At 34.6% G+C, this 22559-nt stretch overlaps 1 protein-coding gene across 1 annotated transcript in view; it reads right to left on the bottom strand.

Moving 5' to 3' along the window:
- LOC105222632 (uncharacterized) overlaps nucleotides 1-19508 on the bottom strand; it is a 135367-nt gene extending 115859 nt beyond the window's left edge. Inside the window, exon 1 of the mRNA XM_049447088.1 lies at nucleotides 17783-19508. Within this exon, the coding sequence (XP_049303045.1) occupies nucleotides 17783-17840 (58 nt within the window). The 5' untranslated portion in view covers nucleotides 17841-19508. The remainder of the gene's footprint in view (nucleotides 1-17782) is intronic.
- Between the last annotated feature and the right edge of the window lie 3051 nt (nucleotides 19509-22559).

Genomic DNA, 22559 nt, shown 5'->3' with positions numbered 1-22559 from the left:
ACTTATACTTTTCAAGCAATCGAAAAATTTGAAGACTAATCTATAGAAAAACATATATTAAGAAGAAAAGAAAAGTCTGGGAACTGTATACCTATAAATATAGTACGTAAATCTTTATAGTTATATGGGATCTAGGGTGAGTTTTTATCCGATTTTATTTATTCTAGCAAAAATCTGCACCGTTATAAGAAAAACACACCCTTTTAATATTCATAAAATAATTCACTTGACAATCTTTATATTAGGTATACGGGAGCTCAGGGAAGTATTGACTTTATTCTATCCATTTTTCATTTACTATGGTAAGGAAAGGATTCTCTCTGAATTTCAATTGTTAATCCCATACATTGGCCGATATTTTCAGTCAAGGGTCAACTATAAATACTGAGGTCCACATATTCGGTACCTAGAGGATTTAACATTTTTAACTCTACAATTTCTGGCCATAATGTGGCATCCTTTATTATTATTAGCGCAAAACTTTATCCCGTTATATTAATTACTTTTTGATTTGTTCACTGAGAAGTGAAAGAACCAAATGGAATTTAAAATTGTGTGATATGAGAAGTAGGCGTTTATAGAGACCGATTTCACCTATTTTCGCGCTGTGACATAGGGATGTTAGAAGAAAGTCACGGACCAAATTCAGTCATCGATAGGTGTCACGTCCATCGCCCACTTTCATACTGACACCCATGCAGCCCTCTCATACCATCTAGGAGGTAAATTTCTAGCAACACGTTCCAAGAGTATAAAAATATTTGACTTGACACCCATAAACACAATCCCTATTTATTTCTTCCCGCATCCTCTAATTGTGCGTAATAGGTGCTTAAAAACTTTTTAAGCGTTGTGAAAATATATGAAGATAAAGACATACTTGCATAACATATAAAAAGGAAAAACATAAATTGCAGAGCTCTTAAATATGCAAGCTATAAAACATGAGTGGAAGTAGATAATGCCGGCAAGCAAATCACTTTGAAGTCATTACGAATTCTTAAAGCGCAGCTGGGTCTAAGGCAACAAAATGGAGCACCTATCATAAATTATAAAGGAGCAAATCTTCCAGCTGAATTTCTATATATTTTTTTGTTTCTTAACAAAACTATTCGTTACTTTAGCAGCACATATTTCAAGTGATCAGAACCCGATGAGAAGCTTGTATCTGGAGAATAACATTTCAATAAATTTAATATGCCATTTAGCCACTTTCAACACACACACATACACGCACCCATGCATGTACAATATATATTTGTTTAAGTGGATTCTCTTTTGCGCGCTACACTCGAGGCACTGCTAAACATCGCCGCCGAGCATGTATCATTAGCTTTCAAAAGAAGCATAAAAGGAAGAGCGACTGATAGCGCAAAGAAGTGAAATTTCTGCTACTACGAGCCAAAGAAAAGTCACTCATACGCCCCGAGGGGTTGTGGCAACACACGCTTTTAGCAGCTGCACAGCACAGTAGACAAGGTAACAAAAACAAGAAAAACACGAGCAAAAAAAAAGAATATGTTGCTCATGTGTGGCAGACACGCTATTTTACTTTCAATTTCAAATGTGAAAAGTTATGAACTCGACATTAACATACGCTCACATGCACAGGCATACATATATGAGTAGGTGTATAAACATTTATAACATATATATGTGTGTGCCTTTGTGTGTAGCGAGTTCCTAGATAAGTGTGAAACGGATGAAATGTGAAGAGCTTCAAGAGCAGAGTGCCAACGAACCAACAAGCCAATGAGCGTTTGCCATAAAAGCTGTTTTCTTTCAGTATATTCACACATCTACATGTGTGCATGTATGCGCGAGTGTGTGTGCGTGCAGACAAAAGTAGCATATAAATAGCAGCACGACAGCCAGTCTAATGTGTGCACAGTATAGAAGAATGGAAAATATTTAGACAATCATTACGATTATGAGCGAGAGATATGCACGCAAGCTGAACTCATGGCAGGATGCACACACACACAAACACACAACCACACATACATGCATACTTGTACATATTTAAGCACATAAGTGGCTCGAAAGAAAGCTGGTGCATCCGCTTAGGCGCCCTTTCAGCTGCTTATGCATATACATCTATACAAATACAGTTATGTATATGTATATATATGTAGATAGTGTATGATACTGACAACTAGCGAAGCGCAGCAAGCATTACACGCTGCTGCATGCTGAGCTCTAGTGAATGCCTCGCTTTTGTTCGCCAGTGGCCATGAGTCGCATCAGCTGGTTGGCCGAGCAGGCGGCGTACGTAACGGAATGGCGCCCGGTGACGCTGCTGAAGGACACTTCACTTTCATTCAGTGTATTATGTACATTGCCTGCAACTGTAAGCACACCAAAGTATAATACATATGGTAATGTGATTTGACATATATATTAATGTATATACATATATACAGGCACACAGGCTGACGTAGAATAGTAGTAGGCCGCTTTCAGTGTGGAGTGAGATTGACACAAAATAACAGTCAGTCTGACTTTAATATTCACAAGCGTGTACGTGTATGTAGAGCTTTTGCGTGTATAATGAGCGAATGAAAACCTACAATTTGACTTTGACTCGATACAGACACACTTTGCCATTTATTTATATATGGCACAGCGATACCCAGTGAACTAAATATAATGTTTTGAAATTTAGCTCTTTATTATTACAATATTAAATAAAACGAGTATTAAAGCTCAGCATTTTGAAAAGTAAATATTATGTTAACATTTTACACAAAAATTAATTACAATTATTATTTTTTATTTTAATTTCATTTTAATTATATATATATTTAAATCTGTAGGTGTTTTGCAGAAAAAAAACTTTCTAAGAATTCAAAAATCATCAAACACAGTTAAGATACAATAAAGTTACGTATACGCACCGTCGAACAATAAATACTCAGAATTACAAAATATTCTTTATTGTAGATACAATATATAAAATTCATATTTTGAATAAATTTTACCCAATTTAGTGTATTAAATGTCTTATCGATGGAATATGTTATATTTTTGTTATACAAATATATTTTAATCCAATGTAATTTATTAAACGTTTAATCTTCAATCTTTCCTTTTACATTTTTTAAATAACGCTATTCGCTGAGTTATGAGTTATGTAAGTAGTAATAAAATGATCAAGGCAGAAACACAAATCTGATTTCGAATAAAGTCACAAAAATGCGTTTTTAAACTTTTGAAAGGAAAAGTTTTCGAAGCTCAACAAGATTTTGAAAGCTTAAGAGATTAAAGTTACGGGTTCGAAAAAGCGAACTACAAACATTTCCGAAAAAAAAAATATCGAAAAACCTTTTTTAAGCTTTTTAACTAGAAAAAGTCTTTCAAAGCTCAAAGGACTTTTTAAATTTGAAAATAAGTCAAGGGTGCGAAATAATCATTTTTACAGCGAATTTAAAATTTCACAACGAAACTTTTTTGAGCTTTTGCAATAACAAGCTTTCAAAGCTCAGAGGACTTTGTAAACTTAAAAACCATGTTAAGCGTTTGAAAATAACAATGTTTAAACAACTACAACCGTTTTCGAAAACAATTGCAACAAAGATATTTATTCAAACTTTTGCAGGAAAAAGCTTTCAAATCTTAATAGATTATCAAAAATTAATAAAATAAGTAAAAGGTTCTAAATAAACATTTTTTAAATCGAATTTAAATTTTACAAAACACAACTTTTTGAGCTTTTATTAGAAAGTGCTTTAAAAGCTCAGAATACTTTACAAAGCTAAGGATTTAAAATATAGATTTTTCTAACTAACTGCAGCCAATTTTGCAAATTGCATCCGCCTCTACATATGAGTGTGACTTTTAAAAGAAAAAGCTTTCAAAGCTGAGCATGGCTTTGAAAGCTCAGGAATTTTATTAAATAAAAAATTAACTAAAAAAATAGTTAAGGGTTTGAAAATCATTGTTCCAGCGAACTGCAAACATTTTCGAAAAAATTTCCCAAAAAAGCTTTTTTTTTAATATTTACAAGAAAGAAGCTTTCAAGGCTCAGAAGACTTCCTAAATGCAAAAATAAGTTAAGAGTTTAAAGTTAACATTTAGCAATTGAAAACTTCACAAAGAAACTTTTTTAAGCTTTGAAAAAAAGCTTTCCATGCTGAGGAGTTTTTCTAATTCAGCTAAGGGTTAGAAATAAATACTTTTCCAACAAATTCCAAACATTTTTGCAAATTGCGTCCGCCTTTACATACGACTGTGCATATCTTTCTGTAATTGGCACATTTATACGCTGGAATAAAATAAAATAAATCATCATCAGCGCGCATATTGTGCGAGCGCACGTGACTGTATGCCGCCTTCGCTTCAGCAAGTCCACTCACAAACAAACAAATGTGCTGCGTATGCTCTTGAAAAGAGCAGTAATTTCATTTTCAATTTACGTACATTTACGTACGTAAGGGCACATTTTATCTGAGAGCAATTGGACGCGTTTTGAAAAATTTATTACATTTCCTTTACATTCCCACTTATTCAATTCATCGCCCACACGTCTTACTACGTTTGGTAAATTACGCTCATTCACTTTAAATGCCTTCGATTAATAATTAAAAAGTCAGTTCTGCACAAAGTCAAGGTCATTTCATTTCAACAAAGGCATTCGTGGAGCAAAGCATTTCAATCAGGCGCTCGTTCTTTGTATACAGTGGCGCAGAAAAGTTTACGAACGGGTTTACAAAAATAAAAATGTGGGGAAAATAATAAAAATTAATAATTTTTCATTGATTTAATTGAAAAAGCTTTTTCCAGCTCTATTAGATTTTATGGAAAAGCTTCGGGTATATGTACGAGTATTATATTAAAACGACTTATGTGGTGGTAAGATTATCGAAAAAGTTTATTTGAATTTTTTTCATATTTCGTTTTTGGAAAACTTAATTTCAAAACAAAAGCTCCACAATTTGAATATGAAAAACTATTTTGAAGAATAAGTTTTTCTAGATTTCTAAACGGGAAATGTATGAACATACATATGTATTGTTATTACCAAATCTAAGATCAGCTTATATTTGAGAAATTATATATTTATTGCTAGCCATATTATTTCACATATTCCAAAGATTAATTGAAAAGTCCGCGTTCTGACGCTACTAGAACTAAATCCATATAATTTTTAGTTAACCCTAACATTCAAAAGACGCGCGTATAAATTTGATAACTGTCAGATTATTACTTCATGAATTATATCATTTTAAGTAAAGCAACTTTTGCTACTGTGAAAAAATATCAGTTATATTACTAGTTAACTATCCAAAAGCGCTACCAGAAATTTCTTTCAAAGTTTCAATTAGTTCCTGTACCCGAATTGGCAAATCTAACCGAAACTCTTGGGTACATGTGTTCGCTCATCACTTTCTTAGGCTTATGATTTGCACTGTCAATATAACTTTTTCACTGGATGGGAGTTTGCTTGAAAAGTAAAGTGAAAAAAAGTGAAGTGAAAGTGTTGTTTCGCCAAGCCAATACACCATAAAACAACTCAGTGAAAATGATGGCAAAAATTCATGAATTGGATTGCTTCCGTAACCACCGTATTCTCCAGATCTGGCCCCCATTGACTTTCTCCTGTTCTCATATCTCAAAAGAATGCTCGCTGGGAAGAAATTATTGCCGAATGAAGAGGTGATCACAGAAACTGAGGCTTATCATGAAGCAAAGGACAAATTGCACTACAAAAAATGGTTTCGAAAGGTTGCAAAATCGCTATAAGCTGTGTATCACCCTTGAACTAAGTTGAAACGAATTTTGTCAAAAAATGTGTTTTGCTATGGTAGACTGGGAACTTTTGAATTGACCTGCTAAGAATACTAAGAATTTATAACTCAATAATTTCGGCACTAATGTTATATAGAAGTTGTTTGGTATTGATAGTAACTGGAATTTATCAGGTATCCCAAAGAAGAATTAAATAATATTTAGGTTTCGGAAGAGATATATTTTAGATCAGCTAAAAAGAACTGGAACGGTCAAAACTAACCATTTTAGCAAAATAATTCCAAAAAACTCATTTACATGCTATAAACCTTCAAGTCAGCTCTTTTAAGACATTGTTTATGTGGTGAGTTGCGACCATGTTTAAGATTTGGCGAGTTGATATTCTTAACATGTCAATCGTAAAGTGATATTATAAGACTAAAGACGATTTTGGAAACGTTTGTAAAGAAAATACATGTAGAATACATGACAGCCTATATAAGAAGATTCCTCACTGTTGCTGTAACTCTGAATTGACCAGTGATTGTATGGAGAATATCTTCTAGTTTAACGAAATTTTTTTGTTTTTAATTTTTATCCACGCAAAAAATTGAAATCAATGCAGCAGTGAAGGACTTTCTTTCCTTAGCGAATTCGAGGATCTTGTATAACTCAGAAAATGGCGAATTTTCCAAAATTTTTCTAAAAAAAAAAATTTAAATTTATTGACCCAAAAATGTGTACAAATATTACGTCATCTTTTAACGTATTTTAAGATTTAATATTAGTAAAAATATTTATTTGAAAAGGAACTACAGCTGATCTCCGGGAGCTCCTCTTAAAAAAGACGTTTTGGTAAAAAACCAAACAGATTTCGTTAGTAGTGTTAAATCTAGTAATTAATCCAAGGAATAATCAAAGTGAAACTTTTTGGCATAATGGCAGTTTCTCAAAAAAAAAATCGATTTTTGTCCAGAATTTTGGTCTTAAATTATTTATAAAAAAATATATTAGTGAGAAAAAAAGTAGATTAACTAAAAATATATTTAAAATGCTCATTTTAAAATTTGAGACATGAAAACTCCATTTTAATAAGAACACGCTTAAAATTTGGACTTGTAATTCCAAACACTTCGAAACGCCTTTTGAAATAGGCACCTCTTAATATTAATATTAGGAGCTCATCTGTTGAGTGACTTTTTTTTTACACATTTTCGAAATTTTTGAGCCTGTTTTTCAGTTTAAAAAAAAGGTTGCCTACAACCGTTGATAAAAATATTTCCCTTTATCTCCTTAAATTGAGACCATTTCTGCCCATAATATGTCCTGCCAGCTATTAATCGCATATGTCGGTCAGTGTATAGCTTAACTTCATAAAATCGGATATTAGAATTTCACACTAAGCGGAATTTAATTCGATACGAAAAAAAATTTATTTCAATCCATCTCCAGATATAAGCTAAGTAAATGTCTAAAATTGGTACATTACCCGTCGGTCCACAACTTTCCGAAATGTAAAAAATAATTATTGTTGAATTTCGTCCGCACTTAGCATTTGTTGTTGTTGTGAACAATGAGACCACTGACACAGACATTTTTAATCACTAAGTTTACACAGTACTTGTGTGCGATCGCTAAGTTATCAATAAGCAATTAACAAAATACAAATCCCATATGACAGAAACACAACACTGTAACAAGCACAACACTTCTGCAGCAACAGCAAATGAGAACAACAACAATGAAGAGGAGCTTTTATATTACTAGCGTTGGCAGTGATGCACAAATGATAAGCAACAGCGGCGTAAACACATACACAAACATATTTGTCACTACAGATGTGTGAAGTCTGAAATCACTTACACACACACACACACGCACACAGTCAATAGCTGTGTTTCGATAGTGTTTCAGCAATATTTAGAGATCACAATACGTTTTCGCACTTCGCTTTCCGCTGTTTGTAGCTGCCACCGCAGTTATTTGCTTGTCTCTGTCAGTTGTTGGTGTGTCTGCTGGCCTGTCAGACTTATGGTTTGGCGGTTTACATTGCCACAAGTGAGTTTGAGTGTATGTGTGCGGCTTTGTTTGTTTGCCTTGCTTTCTTCTCAGCTGCTAAAGCCACGGCCAGAGGCACACCAGCAGCTGCCAAGTGCCGGGAGGAGGCAAATACATTGGCTTGCGTTTGTAGTGGTGTGAAATCAGCTGTTTATGTGTTTCGCCAACTCATGGCTGGCATTTGATTGCGGGTGAGGGAGTGTGCGTGTGTTTGCTGTTGTTTGTACGTGCCAACAAGTACATCTATTGTAGCGCCGCTCAAATGAACACAGACGTACTAAATTCGTCAGTTTGTATGTGTGTATGTGTATGAATGTATGTATTGTTGGTAGCGCATAGAGCAGCATTTGTTTAACGTTGCCAGCAATAAAAGCAACAAAATCATTTCCGCTTATTTCGTGCGCTTATAAATGCTCATGGCAGCCATTGCGTTTCGCAACTTATTTTTTCGCATTTCATTTCGATTGTGTTTTCAATTCGCTGTTTGTGCGAGGTTTTTCATTTCCCCATTGCCATCGTTGTCGATTTATTCTCATATTTATTTTGCTTACAATTTTTACATTTTTCTTTATTTTTTTTATACTCTCGCAACAAAGTTGCTAAAGAGAGTATTATAGTTTTGTTCACATAACGGTTGTTTGTAAGTCCTAAAACTAAAAGAGTTAGATATAGGGTTATATATACCAAAGTGATCAGGGTGACGAGTAGAGTTGAAATCCGGATGTCTGTCTGTCCGTCCGTCCGTCCGTCTGTCCGTCCGTCCGTCTGCCCGTCCGTCTGTCCGTGCAAGCTGTAACTTGAGTAAAAATTGAGCTATCATGATGAAACTTGGTACATATATTTCTTGGCTCCTTAAGAAGGTTAAGTTCGAAGATGGGTACAATCGGCCGACTGCCACGCCCACAAAATGGCGGAAGCCGAAAACCTATAAAGTGTCATAACTAAGCCATAAATAAAGATATTAAAGTGAAATTTGGCACAAAGGATCGCATTAGGGAGGGGCATATTTGGTCGTAATTTTTTTGGAAAAGTGGGCGTGGCCCCGCCCCCTACTAAGTTTTTTGTATATATCTCGGAAACTACTATAGCTATGTCAACGAAACTCTACAGAATCGTTTCCTTCAAGAATTTCCATATACAGTTCAAAAATGAAAGAAATCGGATAATAACCACGCTCACCTCCCATACAAAGGTTATGTTGAAAATCACTAAAAGTGCGTTAACCGACTATCAAAAAACGTCAGAAACACAAAATTTTACGGAAGAAATGGCAGAAGGAAGCTGCACCCAGCTTATTTTTAAAAATTGAAAATGGGCGTGGCGTCGCCCACTTATGGACCAAAAACCATATCTCAGGAACTACTCGACCGATTTCAATGAAATTCAGTATATAATATTTCCTTAACACCCTGATGACATGTACGAAATACGGGCGAAATCGGTTCACAACCACGCCTTCTTCCAATATAACGCTATTTTAAATTCCATCTGATGCCTTCTCTGTATAATATATACATTAGGAACCAATGATGATAGCGGAATAAAACTTTACACAAATACGGTATTTGAGCTGAGGTATCCCTTGTGGAAAAATTGTCGTGATCGGAATATAACTTTTCAAGGTCCCTGATATCGAACACGAAGAACTCAGTGCCTAACCTAACCTAACCTAATTTTCCACCGAAAATATCGGTAAATCTCTCAGAATTTAATTCTAATTAATTTTACAGCAAAATAAAAAAATATGTAAATGACGGATAATGAAATCTCGATTATCACTTTATCATGCGAGAGTATAAAATGTTCGGTGGCACCCGAACTTAGCCTTTCCTTACTTGTTATTTGTTGTTTTTGTTGTGGTTTATTTATTTCTATCACCGTCTTTTTTCGCAATTTTCTTGTTTTTACATTCTCACTAGCTCCTACAGCTTATCACGTCGTCGCTGCTGCTACTAATTTTTGTTGCTGTTGTCGTTTTCTGTTTTATTTTTATTTTTTGCTCTCAACTTATATCTTATTATTCGTGTATCTCATTGTGCGCTTCCTTTGCTTCCGTTGTTGCTCAATAAAGGTTCATTTCATTTAATGACTTGAAATTGATTTTGCTGCTGTTGCATCCCATAAACGCTGCGCCCAAGAAAATTGTCGGTACGTGCTAACTCCGCGCCATTACCGCCGTCACACGCTGAACGGACACAGCCAGCAGCAGGAAGCACAGACACACACCCACATGCATTCACCCATACATACATATAATGGTAGTTACGTGAATTCGCACTCAGCTTCCCTAATGTATCGTGGCAGCCTTGATGGGTATCGCAGCGAATTTTTGATTGCCTCTCAGCATTAAGGTGTAATGAAATTTAATTCTTGTGGCATACTTTCTGGCGTAATTAAAAAAGTGTGGGTTGTGTTATGCCGTACATGCCACTCAGGTGGGAATTTCGAAATTTGTTTCGACACAATTTTCCACACGAAAATTGCTAAATTATTTAATAATGCCACAGAAGAGTGCTGATGAAATGAAAAGCATATATGTGTCTGTGTGTGTGTCAAGACATGAAATTTTATATATAGTGCTCTAATGCACTTTACTGCTAAGCTACTGAGTGTATAAAGCGGCATCGTTAATTTTTCGAAGTGTATTTGACAATTACGGCAGTTGTCTCAACGACCCAACAACTAACCAGCAAGCCAACTATCTCATAAATTACTAGTTAATTACCCAATTGCACTACCAGAAATTTTTTTTTTTGAAGTTTCAGTGGATTTTTAAGAACGAATTAACAAATCTAAACGAAATTTGTATGTACATGTGATAGCCCATCAAGCCAACTATCAGTTATATTACAAGTTAACTACCCAAAAGCGCTGCCAGATATTTCTTTTGAAGTTTCAATGAGCTTTTTAACACCGAATTAATAAGTCTAATCGAAACTCTTAAGTAGTAAAAGATATATAAGTTGCACAGTGATTATAATTTTTTCACTAGATTGGAGTTTCGTTAATCGTGCCAGATTTCGTTTAGAAAAGGTGTTCGTAGAAGCGGTCTTTGCTGGCTACAAATCAGTCGGGCAGTCTGGCGGGCATTTGTGCTCAGAAGTTGATTGATTAACATTAGATCCGTTACTGATACGGTTTTGAAAATCCGCTCAAAGTTTTGAATTTCATTATGTCAAGCTTGTCTCGATTTCACTTTATCGATACCCAATCTCTCAATAGACTCAGAAACTACTCAGAACTGCCATGCGACAATGTGTGCTTCAAGCTGAATATTTCTCCACGAGAAATAAAAATTTTCTCCTTGTGGAAGACTTTCGTAGAATCTATGGATTCCAATTATTTAGGAAAACTAATGAAGAATCTGTTCTACCAAGTACAAAAAAACTCCCTTTACCACAAGAAATATGCTTCACCAAGCACTCTAAATTCGTGAATTTAAATCATATCGATTATTTTGATATTTTCGGTACCTCTGCCTTATCTGCATATTAACCAATTTCTTGAACATGGCACTTTTGGCAATACCCTCAGCCACTGATCAACCATAGACGTAAGAAATCTATCAATAGAAAAAAATAGTTCAGGAAGAGCTAAAAAAGCAAGCTTTAACAAAACTAGTTTAAATTAAAATTCTCACATCCGTGCAGGTTATGTTTTACCATTCGAAGCATGAAAAACTTCAGTGGCCTACCAACTGTTGACGACTATCCGCGTTTTTAACTAATTATGTGCAAATTGATATTGACTTCAAGCAGTGCTTCGCCATTCAAATAAAAATGCTAACTGCTAGCATCACACAGATGGCACTATCGCAATATATTTTTCTATAAATACTGCTAAAGAACTGTAATAAACTTTCGCCTTAGCATTTGATTAAACTATTTATAGCTTATCCATATGAGCGCACATAAATAAATACGAATTATATTTTTAGTAAAGTGTGTCAATTCGAAACTGTTGGAGGTAACTTTGCTAAGCAAGAGAACTGCAAATGAGCACATAAATGCAATCTTCAGTAACCGCATGCAACAAGTCTCCAAACTGGCACACATATTCTTGGCACACTTGCTCTTTGCAATCACTATTTTACTATTTATCTATTTTCATAGAATACTATGACCTTCGCTTTATTTAAGCTATGCACAAGAGAACTCACTTAACAGTTGTAAAACAAATTGAAACCGCACTTTTCGAACAATTCCAAAATAAAATCACTATTTATGTCTAATTTTACACTCGCGGTGTGAAAGCAGCATCGGAACTGTTTAAATGGCGGCGGAAGTTTAATAACACAAAGTGTTGCCTTAAGCACACGTAAAATGTTAAAGCAATTATTGCCATATTTTATAAATGATAGCCAAATATAATGTTCATTAATTTACTTTATAAAAAGCAATTGTTTCATGGATTGGAAATATGCTTATGTTTTGAAAATATGATTTTTAATAAATAAAAAAATATGTGGGATTTTGTTTAAAAATTATCGCAAACTAAATTTTTGGCAAAACTTTTAGAAGCCTGCATAAAATATTTAATTAAAAAAAAATTATTTTCAGTTTCATGACTCTTAATTTGAAAATAGTTTTTTTAAGTTTTCTAGTTTCCTAAATATATTACCCAAATATAAAATTTAATTTTAGACAATTTGATTCAGTTAAATATAAAAGTACTGCTTTGGCAGAACGAGCTTAAAATAATATAATATGAATGTATCAGATGGATGGAGGTAACACTTGACTTGTTTCAATAGACTAATGATCTGCTGACTCTTCATATGGAACCAATATTTCAGAAATCACTCACATAGTTTGAAATCATTGAAATTAAAGTTGAATTAAGTCAGTATACTTGGATTTTAAATACACTCACAAACTTGTAAAGTTAATAAAAAGATAAAGAGCTTTGATCGTAAATTTATATTTACACTGATATTCGTAGGAGCCTATCGTTACCTAAAACGCAAAAGAACGTACCATCAAAACAATGGAAATTTAATTTTTTATTGCTTATGATTCACTACATCATATTACATATATGTAGCAATGAATTTTCAGCTTCTGCTGTCAAATATAAGCAGTATATAAGCAAAATATTTGTCAGATGTAACCAATATATAACCATTTTATAACCGAAACTCAGTTTTTTTTTCAATATAAGTGGTTTTTATTATATCGTTTTTTCTTTGCCTCTAAACTCATGAAAAGTGATGTTATGTTATTTTGTATTGTAGGTGACGATCAGCTTTCGTGCGTAGACAATTTACTATTTGAATTAAAATGTTTTATTTAAAAAATTCTAAGCACTTTCTTTGAGACCTTAATAATTATACTCTGAACAGGGTATACTGGTATTAAGATTGCCACGATGTTTGTAATACCCGGAAGAAAACATTGGTTTGATCAGTGTGACGAGTTCAGTCGATTTAGCCATGTTCGATCTGAAATTTAGCACACGTTACTTTAGCTCCAAGAAGTTGTCTAATTTGTCGAAACCGTCCATATCAGACTATTATAGGATATAGCTGCCATTCAAACTGGACCATCAGAATCAAGTGCTTTTATTGAAAACTTTTTCATTTGACGAGATACATACTTGTATGTCAACGAAACTTGACAATAGTGATAGTCTAAAGTAATAGTGCAATAGCTGAAGTAATTGTTTAGATTGGATTACTATGGCATATGGCTAATATACAAACTGAACAATTGGAATCTAGTTCTTATAAAAAAATTTTGTATCGGTGAAGGATATTAGCTTCGGTGCAAAGAAGTTTAGGTTTTTTTTTAATTTACAAATATAATAATAAAATGTCTCAAATGATATTAAAAAAAAATCTACAAATAGGATTTATTAGAAATTGTTGCAAGCAATATTTTTAATTTTATCTGTTTAAGGCAGCCGCGCCTATGTGAAGCTTGGTTTCCAGTCAACTGCTGAAGTCAGTTTCCGTTATCGCGCGTGAAAAATATTTGCGAAAATGTTTGCTAAATTGTAAAAGTTATTAATTTCTTTAAAATGCAACTATTGTTGAGGTATTTTCCTTAATGTAGCAATAATATTGTATAAAGTAACTGAAATCCATTTCGTATCGCAAAGGACCAAAGCTGGTGTATTGAAGGCTCATTGGCCTATCAGATTAACCTAACCTTACCTAATAATGTAAAATGCATTCGTTGGAAAATAAGCCACATATGTACGTATGTAATGGCACATTGTTATTGGTGTATGAAAATCGTTTTATGACATTGTGAGCCAGTGCTAAAGAGATTGGAGAAGATGCTTGTTAACGAAATAAAAAATATATTTACTTATCAAACATATTCAATATATTTAACAGATTTCAAATGCCAAGCATATAAATATGAGGTGAGTGACTTTATAAATAGATGGGTTATTCGAAATGAGAGGACGAAAGGTTTATCACCACAAACGGCCCCATTAGCTAATTATGTTTCCCAGAGCCTGCAGGCTTTACTTAATAAGGCAACTGCACCGAAATTTCTTGATTAAAAAGTAAAATATCAGTTAAAAAAATCGAATATCTATAATTTCTTAACTCTATTTCACATTTAAATAAACAGTAACAAACATTAAAATTACTATTTATCAATAATAAAAGAGTTAATTTAATCATTTTATTAACTTAATTTAACTATTCTTTCCGCACCACCGCTGACTCAATTATTTGAGCGCACTTGCAAAATTGTGGCTCCCCTTGCCTTTTCATGCTTTCGCTCATTGTTGATGCACTGTCAGCTAGTTAACCCAGTCTGGCGTCTGCATCAACAAATCCAACTTAAATCATGCTTCAACGCTCCTCCAGCCGCAACGCTATCGAATTTGTGGCACACAGCAACAACAATAACAGCGACAACAACGGTTCAGCTAATAAATGCTGCTGCCTCCGTCATGGCAATGGACCAGCCTTCAGCAAGCAACAACTTAACTCTGTTGTTCAACAACCCGCCCAGTCAATGAGCGCTTAGTGTTTGTTCTTGCAGCTTGCCGCTAAGTGAAAGTCATGGTTTTAACATTTTTACACTCAATACAGTTGCAGGTCTAACTTTATGCTTTGGTTTTATGAATAATTCATTTCGCCATGACTTGTAAATTTGCTGGGTAAATATGTTTTAAGAACTTTTCCATTCATTTTATACTCTGTTAAAAATAGTAAATATAAAATAATTAAATAAAAGCACAGAGAGCTTGGAAATTAATTTTATTAAGTTTTAAATCTGGATTGCTATAAATAAATATTCAAATTGGCAACTATTAGTAGAAATGGAACGGATTCTTATTGTTTGAAGGGAATTATCTGCCTCTTGCACGAATTTTTTTGCGGTGGCAGCTATCAGTTTTCAACAAAAAAATTAAAAAAAAAATACTGGCTATATTTCAACTTATCCCCAACAGTAGCATATTTTCAATCTTTTTTTAATCTTTTTTAGTATACGAAATATGAAAAAACAGCTTAGTGAAATTATCTTTTGCAATATAGATTTTAAAACCGAGTAACTATTTTTATATAACGGTAATTTTATAATAATTCTTTTACCAGAACCTGTTTTGTATTGAATATTGAGAGGAAATTTGTTGTTTCCGAATATTTGTACTTGAATTTTGTGAAAATCAAGAAAACTTGTCACCTCAAGAATCCAAAAGATATGTTTATATCGTTTGAACAATCAATCTTGAATACTAAGAGTAAAAAATGAAATATTGAATGTAACCCTTCAATTTCTTTTCGCATTACAAATTAGGCGTGTGAAGAGTAAAAATCAAACAAATTATACTCATATTGCTTACCCATTGTGGATAAAATATCTTGGCAAATAACTGCTAACCTTTTCCTATTTGGATTACTTTTAAATGAAGCCTGAGAAAGGCATGGCTTTTACATAAATTCTAATTTAAGAAAAGTTTTAAGTATTGACAATATAAGGGGAGCGTTTCTTGACTAAAAATTTTGGTAATAAATTGGTCGCATAAAAAATAGTAGGATATTTTATTTGCTTCAAAAAAATGTCCGGAGCGCAAAATCACTATAATTAATACTACTAATATTCGGCTTCTTAAGTAAGGCTTTTTAAGAAAATTCCTTACATACATTGCTACTTTGTTTGTAGCAAATAAAATATCCTACAAGTTTGTCATTTACATTTTTTCTGTGGCTCTTTCCATTTACGAGATAAATACAAAAGAACGCGAATTTCATGGAAAAAGCAGGTTCAGAGGCTCGTCGCCGGTAGTGTTACTACTTTGTCGCAATGCGCACTTCTGTAGAGTGTTCAAATCTGAGGAGCACGTGTCTAAAGTCAAAGCGATCCTATAAAACACCTCTGAGCTATAGAAAATGAAAGATAAACAATCAAGATTTTCGTGTATTTTCAATGGAGAAACTTTCATGCCTTGGTCGAATACTTAATATCAATATTAAGGGCCCAAATTTTCAAGGAATATTTTTACGGTATTTCCAAGGCAATTTCATGAGGGTATTGAAAAAATGGTTAAAAAAACACCCTTACGTATAACTCCTGTACAAAAATGCTGTTGACCAGTGTTATTCAATAAAGAGTATAATATATCTTAACTTTTGGGTTCCGCAAGGTAATTTTTAAAAGAAATTCTGACTAATTCACTATACAATTTTACTTCAGAGCCTACGATGATACTTTGAAAACTTGAGTGCAATGTTAAAGCAATCATATTAGGAAAATATAAGAAATATTATTATGTGATGTGTTGCCTGATATCACCGATAGAAATTGCAATTATTTTTCATAAGAATATTCTTAGTGAATTAAAACATCTGAGGGAAAATATGAATATACTAAAATCTCTGCTCAAGAAAATTAATTAAAATCACTTTTAAAATCCAATTGTATATGTATAAAATTTGTCATGTCTTTCTTGGATAATTTTCTGCTTTCATATAAAAATAATATCGCATATTTTATTTTTCCTACAAATTTTGTATTTTTATTTTTTTAAACGCACTCAGAGATGCCATTTTGCCCAAGTAATAATCCGGTCAATCTAGATATTCAAGAAATACATAAATTTACAACAAGCTAAAAGCTGGTGAATATAGTCAAAAGAGACATAAAAATTAAATATCAAACCTCCTCAGCGCTTCGATAAGTGGAAAAGAAATTAATCGACGTCAAAAATCGAAAAATCTATGTTTCACAATTTACTGTGAAACATAAGTGTCATCACAAAATTACTTCAGACAAAAATTTTCCATACAAGACTTTTTTCCCAAGCATTACTGTTTTTTAATCATTGCATCTCAGACAATGATTTCAATTTTTTTTAAATTGTAGTCGTCAAAGCATGTAGAAGTCTCCACCTCATCCACAAGGTGGTGTTTTCTACATGTGGTTTCCCCAGTAAGCTAATTTTACAGCTTTTTTCTGCACTTTTAAAACAGTTTAAGAAATAAGAAAATCTTAAATAAATATTACAGAAAGCTCGGCATAAATTTATAACATTTTTAAAATATTTAAATATTTATTTATATACAATATTTTTATTTTTTTTTTCTTTAAATTTCATTCAATATAAATCTTCATTTTACTTAAACCATACACTTAAAGTGAAGTAAACGATTTTCTTTAAAATTACCACAAAAACAAACGACAGACCTGTCGATCAGAAAACAGTTACTTCTGCATTACAATGCTCCTTATGCTTACTTAACTTAAATATAACAAAAGCAATCGTTTAACGAGCAGCCTTCCTTTCAATTTGATTTGGCAGGTTGTTATGTATGTGTGTGGGTGTCACAACCTTACAATTGCTTTTATGTAAACAAGCAACTGACAAAGTTAAATAACAAGCTTACGCAAAGTAAACAAACTCACTCGAGCTATCTGGCTGGATATACTATACTATGCTATATACAATATAAGTGAATCCACCGATATACTCGTATATATAAGTATGTATGCGAACGTAAGTGTAATGGAGTAATGGCAAGAATTGCACTTACTTATTGGCTTGGTTGCTAATAATCCTAGACATAAAACGATTATCCAAAAGTTATACATTTTCAGTTTGCTGCTACGGTAGCGGGTCGGTGGTGGTGACGTTGTGCCGGTATGGGGCGTTGGTTGAATGGTTGATTGGTTACCGTTGCTACTGGTGCAAAGCGCAGAATAAGCAAATGCGTTTGCGTGCGAAATTCACTTGCAAATATTTTTAAAAATATAATTTACCAGCTGAGACGCGTTCGATTAAGATTGTTGGTTGATTATCTTCACAATATTTGATTTAAAAAATTTCGTTTTCTAATTAAGGGTGGGATTGCAATTTAAAAAGATTACACGAAGAATTTCAAAACACTTCTTCGTACACTAATTTACCGTCGATTTGCATCTAAAGTGCTTTTCATAATATATGTATATAATTTTTTCAATAATTTTTTTTTTACGTGCCAGGGTCAATCAAAATGTACTAAACTTGTGGGACTGTGGGGACTGTGCTGCTAAATCGTTGGGAACTTGTGCACGTTGCTTTTGTAGTTACATGTTTCGCCTAATAGCCGCTAGGGTATGTATTTGAATTGGCATTAGCAGTGTTTATCAACTCTTCAAAGTCATAACTTCCACTATCGATTGCCATTAAATTTCCACTAAATTGGTTGCAACCGGTATCACTTGCAATTTCACAAAAATGCCAACAATTTCGACAACAAAAATTTAGTCGTGTGCAAATACAGCACTCAAACACTTTGTTCACTTGTTTGTTTAGCTTAAAACAAAACCGTAATTATGTGCACTTTGCCCCGCGTAAGCGTAAGGCTTTGCAAACAAATCGCTGTTGCCGCTGTGAGGGCGCGCCCGTGTACGAAGCGCCGTACTAGTTGAGGCCACCAGCAAAGCTATGCCACTTTATTTACGATTTAACACTTCCGTTGCGCTCAGACTTTCGCACACACACCCGCAAAGCGCGCAGTCATACGAAAAACAGGCGCGAAGCACTTGCACACACGCATAAGACGAAGAGAGGGGGAGCCGCCACTCAGGCGTTTCGCTAACTTTCTCGCGCTTGACGTGTGATTCACCAAAAAACAACTGCGTAAAAAACACGAAAAAATTCCAAGGCAGGAAGAATGAATTTCAGAAATTACAATAACAAACACGCAAACGCGAAGGTGCCTTTAAAACGCGACGTAAAATCTGCTCTTCCGGATAAGTCGCTTATTTCCGTCGAATTCGAATGGCTGGCGCAACAATCAGCAAATCGAAAGTAAACTTTAAAGTGACAGGTGAATGCGGCGCACCGCCCCACAACCACCGTTATTGGCTGAGTCGCTATGTCGTCTGGTGTGAATGTCGGCGGTTTGCGGCTGAGACGCGTCTAAAACTGGCATTAATCGCGGTTTTACCGTCGCTAGACACACACACACGCACACACGGCGCTTAACGTTCAACGCGATTTGTGTGTCAGTTTGGCAAGTAAGTGGCAATGTTGCCGCTTTTGTTGTTGTTGTTGTTTCGGTTTTTAGTGTCACACACCACTTTAGCACTTTCACTGCTCTTGTACTGAACCACTGTGTGTGTGAAGATTATTAGCACGCGCGCACTTGTTGTGCCCATCTGAAGCGTTTACCCTAGACTGACGGTGGCAAGAACCGTTTCGAAAAATTTGTCAGCCAACAAACGTTAGAGACAGCCATGGACACGCAACACTTGCTGTTACGCCAACACCAGCAGCTGCAACACCAACACAACCAGCCAGCGCCGTCGTGGCAGAACAGCAGAAATAGCACCACCCACAACAAATTCTGCCGGAGTTACTGAGCCTTGCGCTCCGCTCTTGTGTCGAAGAGCACCGAAGAGCATCGGAAAGCCAGATGGAGAGCGCGCGAGTATGTCCTTTGCGCTTTTGGGACAAACTTTCGTTGCTTTCGTTGTTGTTTGGTGCTGAAAGCTCTGCTCGCTGACGGCGCGAAGCAGCTGGCCAACAACGCAAACATTTGTTGCTTCCTTATCAATGCAGTTCCATTGTAAATGTACGTTGAGGGAGACACTTTGTTGCTTGTGCCTTTAGGGCCTTTCGTTGCTATCGACTTCCGCCTAGCTGTGGAAAACTAGCACTTTGCAAGAACGAGGAGTCTTGCAGTTTGTTCTTAACTGCGAAGTTTCACAAGGTCAAACTTTAAACGAAAAATCGAATACACACGAGCACCACTCCACTTCGTTTATACTTATTCAGTTTGTATATATGGACTGTGTAAGAAGTAGGCTTAGAGTTTGTGTGTAGGAGAGATTTTAGGGCGTAGAACTCTTTTCGTAAATTCTCGAAATATTCTTGAATAATCTTATCAAAGAAAAGAACTCATATAAAATAAAATGATAATGCAAAATAATGGCATCGCACCACCATATTTTTAACCTTTCGAACTGTTTCTTGGCATATTCGGTAGTTCCTTATCTATGGATAAGTGTTATAGATACCACACAATGTATGCTAGAACCATTATATTCCCTATATACATAAAGGAAAGTAGTTGGTCGGCTGGCTGTTAAATTTACTTCTAAAAGATCTAATTGGCTTTTTGCTTCCCTTTAGACTCTTCCACATAAAACTAGTAACCCCAATTTCCCTTCTCTTGATAAATCACGGTGTTGGATCGAACAATGTTTTGCTTTGATTGAAACTAAGTATCACCAATTCATAAAAAAGTTCTTTTACGATGAGACTGAAAACACCCCGTTTTTGGACCGAGCAGGATATATATTTTGAAGTGCATAAATCGGAATTCTACGCGAATGAACTTAGGTCACTCCAATGTTGGACCAACCAGAGTAATTTTTTTTTTGAAGCGCGACCAAAGTCCGCAATTACAAAAAGCTTCTTCAAAAAAAATCGAAGACACTCCGGTGTTGGACCAAACAGGTTTATCAAATGAACTCAGAGCACTCCAATGTTGGACCAACTAGGGTTCCAATCATAGAGGAATTCTACGAGAAAATACTTGAAACCCCCCAACTAGGGTTATTTTGCGCTAAAGGAAGTTTTACGCGAAAGAACTGAGGAAACTCCAGTGTTGGACCGGCCAAGGTATTTTGGGATTTAGAATTCGGGGGTTTCGAATTCGAAATTTTAAATTGGACATTTATTTTTGGACAATTTTGCTTAAGATTTTAGAAAAAGAGCGAAAGATCATATTGGACTGCCCAAGATATTTGGGGGTTTTGAGTTTTTGAAATTTAGAGTTTCGAAATTTTGAGTTTGGAAATTTTAAATTTGAGTATTTTAAATATGAGGATTTTAAATTTGAGAATTTTTTTTTAGAATTCATTTGAGATTTCTCGAAATCGGAGACTTAAAATCTAACCCCTAGTCTTCACAAGTAAAAAATCTAATGTCATATATATTTTGACAAATTTTCGAGATATCTAATTAAAAAGACAATCTTTTGAAGGCGTTAATATATTTTATTTGCATATTAAACCCCATATTAAAACTAAATTCACCAAATATCCACCAAACTTCAAAACCAATCCCCAACGCTCCCATTTACCCGACTATGAAAAGTAATAATAACCGAAATTTAAATATTCCTTTAAAAATGCAAACACTTTCACTGCGCGCGAGCCATAAACGGGACCCAAGCAAAGCAAAACTTTATTCCACGGCAGCGAATGCAACAAATATCAAGAGAGGCCTGGGCTTCTGAGTAGCGAAGAAGTAGCTCGATTCACACACATATACACACTTGCAGAGACTAACAAATTTACTCTCACATGTCCTTTGTACTTCCAATGAAAAGTACTCTTTGAACCGTTTCGCTCGCTCTCACGTTTTCGAACCGGCAAATTATTATTCGAGCTCCGTGCATACGGAGTGCTGGGTACACTGCCATGCGTGTTGACCTGTTGAAGCAACAGGCTGCTTGCTTGCAGCTCAATTTCGCCTTTCGTAACAGTTGCTTTTACAAAGCGAAAGGTTAGAATAAAATACATTAAAACTTGCCCACCCACGAGCCACCTCCACAAGCAGCCGCTCGTGGTTTTCCGTTAGTCTTGGTGATTTCTTTAGCTCATTGGCTGCGCGTTAATGCTGCTTTGCTGCCTGCGGTTGTTCGAGAAAATGTGAAAATTCTTTCGGTTTCAGCTTGTTTGTTCAGCACACATAAGGCACATTCAAAACAATTTAGTTAAGCTAAATCCGTATTACTAAAGTGGAAGTTATGGAAATTTAATTTGCATATCAACAGCTAATTATAGCACTTTTTACTGGAGAATATGCGCCTTGACATTAAAAACATGATATACATATATTCATAGCATATCCTTTCACCATAAATTATTAAATGTTATAAATAAAAGTATTTTAGAAACGATCATAATAATTTTCGTACATCAAAAGCTTTCGTTTTAGAACGACCAAAGCATGACCTCTCAGTACCGTTAAACGATTTCTTTAAAAACTTACTTCTTACTGTTGGAGGTCTTTAGCAGCGTAGCAGAAAAAACTAGAAATTTACCTCACACATACTAAATACAATTTGGCTTAAGGGATTCGTTGAAATATTCAACACCTTTTTATTTGATAGCAATGTTTACATGGTTCCATTTTATACAGCTTTTATTCCAATATTTCGGTTCTTCATAGTTATAATTTAAAAGGTAAAACACAGACTCCCACTACAAGTTTTTAGATATTATCTTGTCCTAGTATTATCTTCTTCTTTATTATCGTAGACACCGTTTACGTGATTATAGCCAAGTTTGCATCAGCGTGCCAGTCGTTCTACA

The sequence above is a fragment of the Bactrocera dorsalis genome, chromosome 2 (genome assembly GCF_023373825.1).
Source record: "Bactrocera dorsalis isolate Fly_Bdor chromosome 2, ASM2337382v1, whole genome shotgun sequence".
Lineage (NCBI taxonomy): Eukaryota > Metazoa > Arthropoda > Insecta > Diptera > Tephritidae > Bactrocera > Bactrocera dorsalis.
The sequence above is the reverse complement of the archived record's forward strand: the minus strand, read 5'-3'. Positions and strand labels throughout refer to the sequence as shown.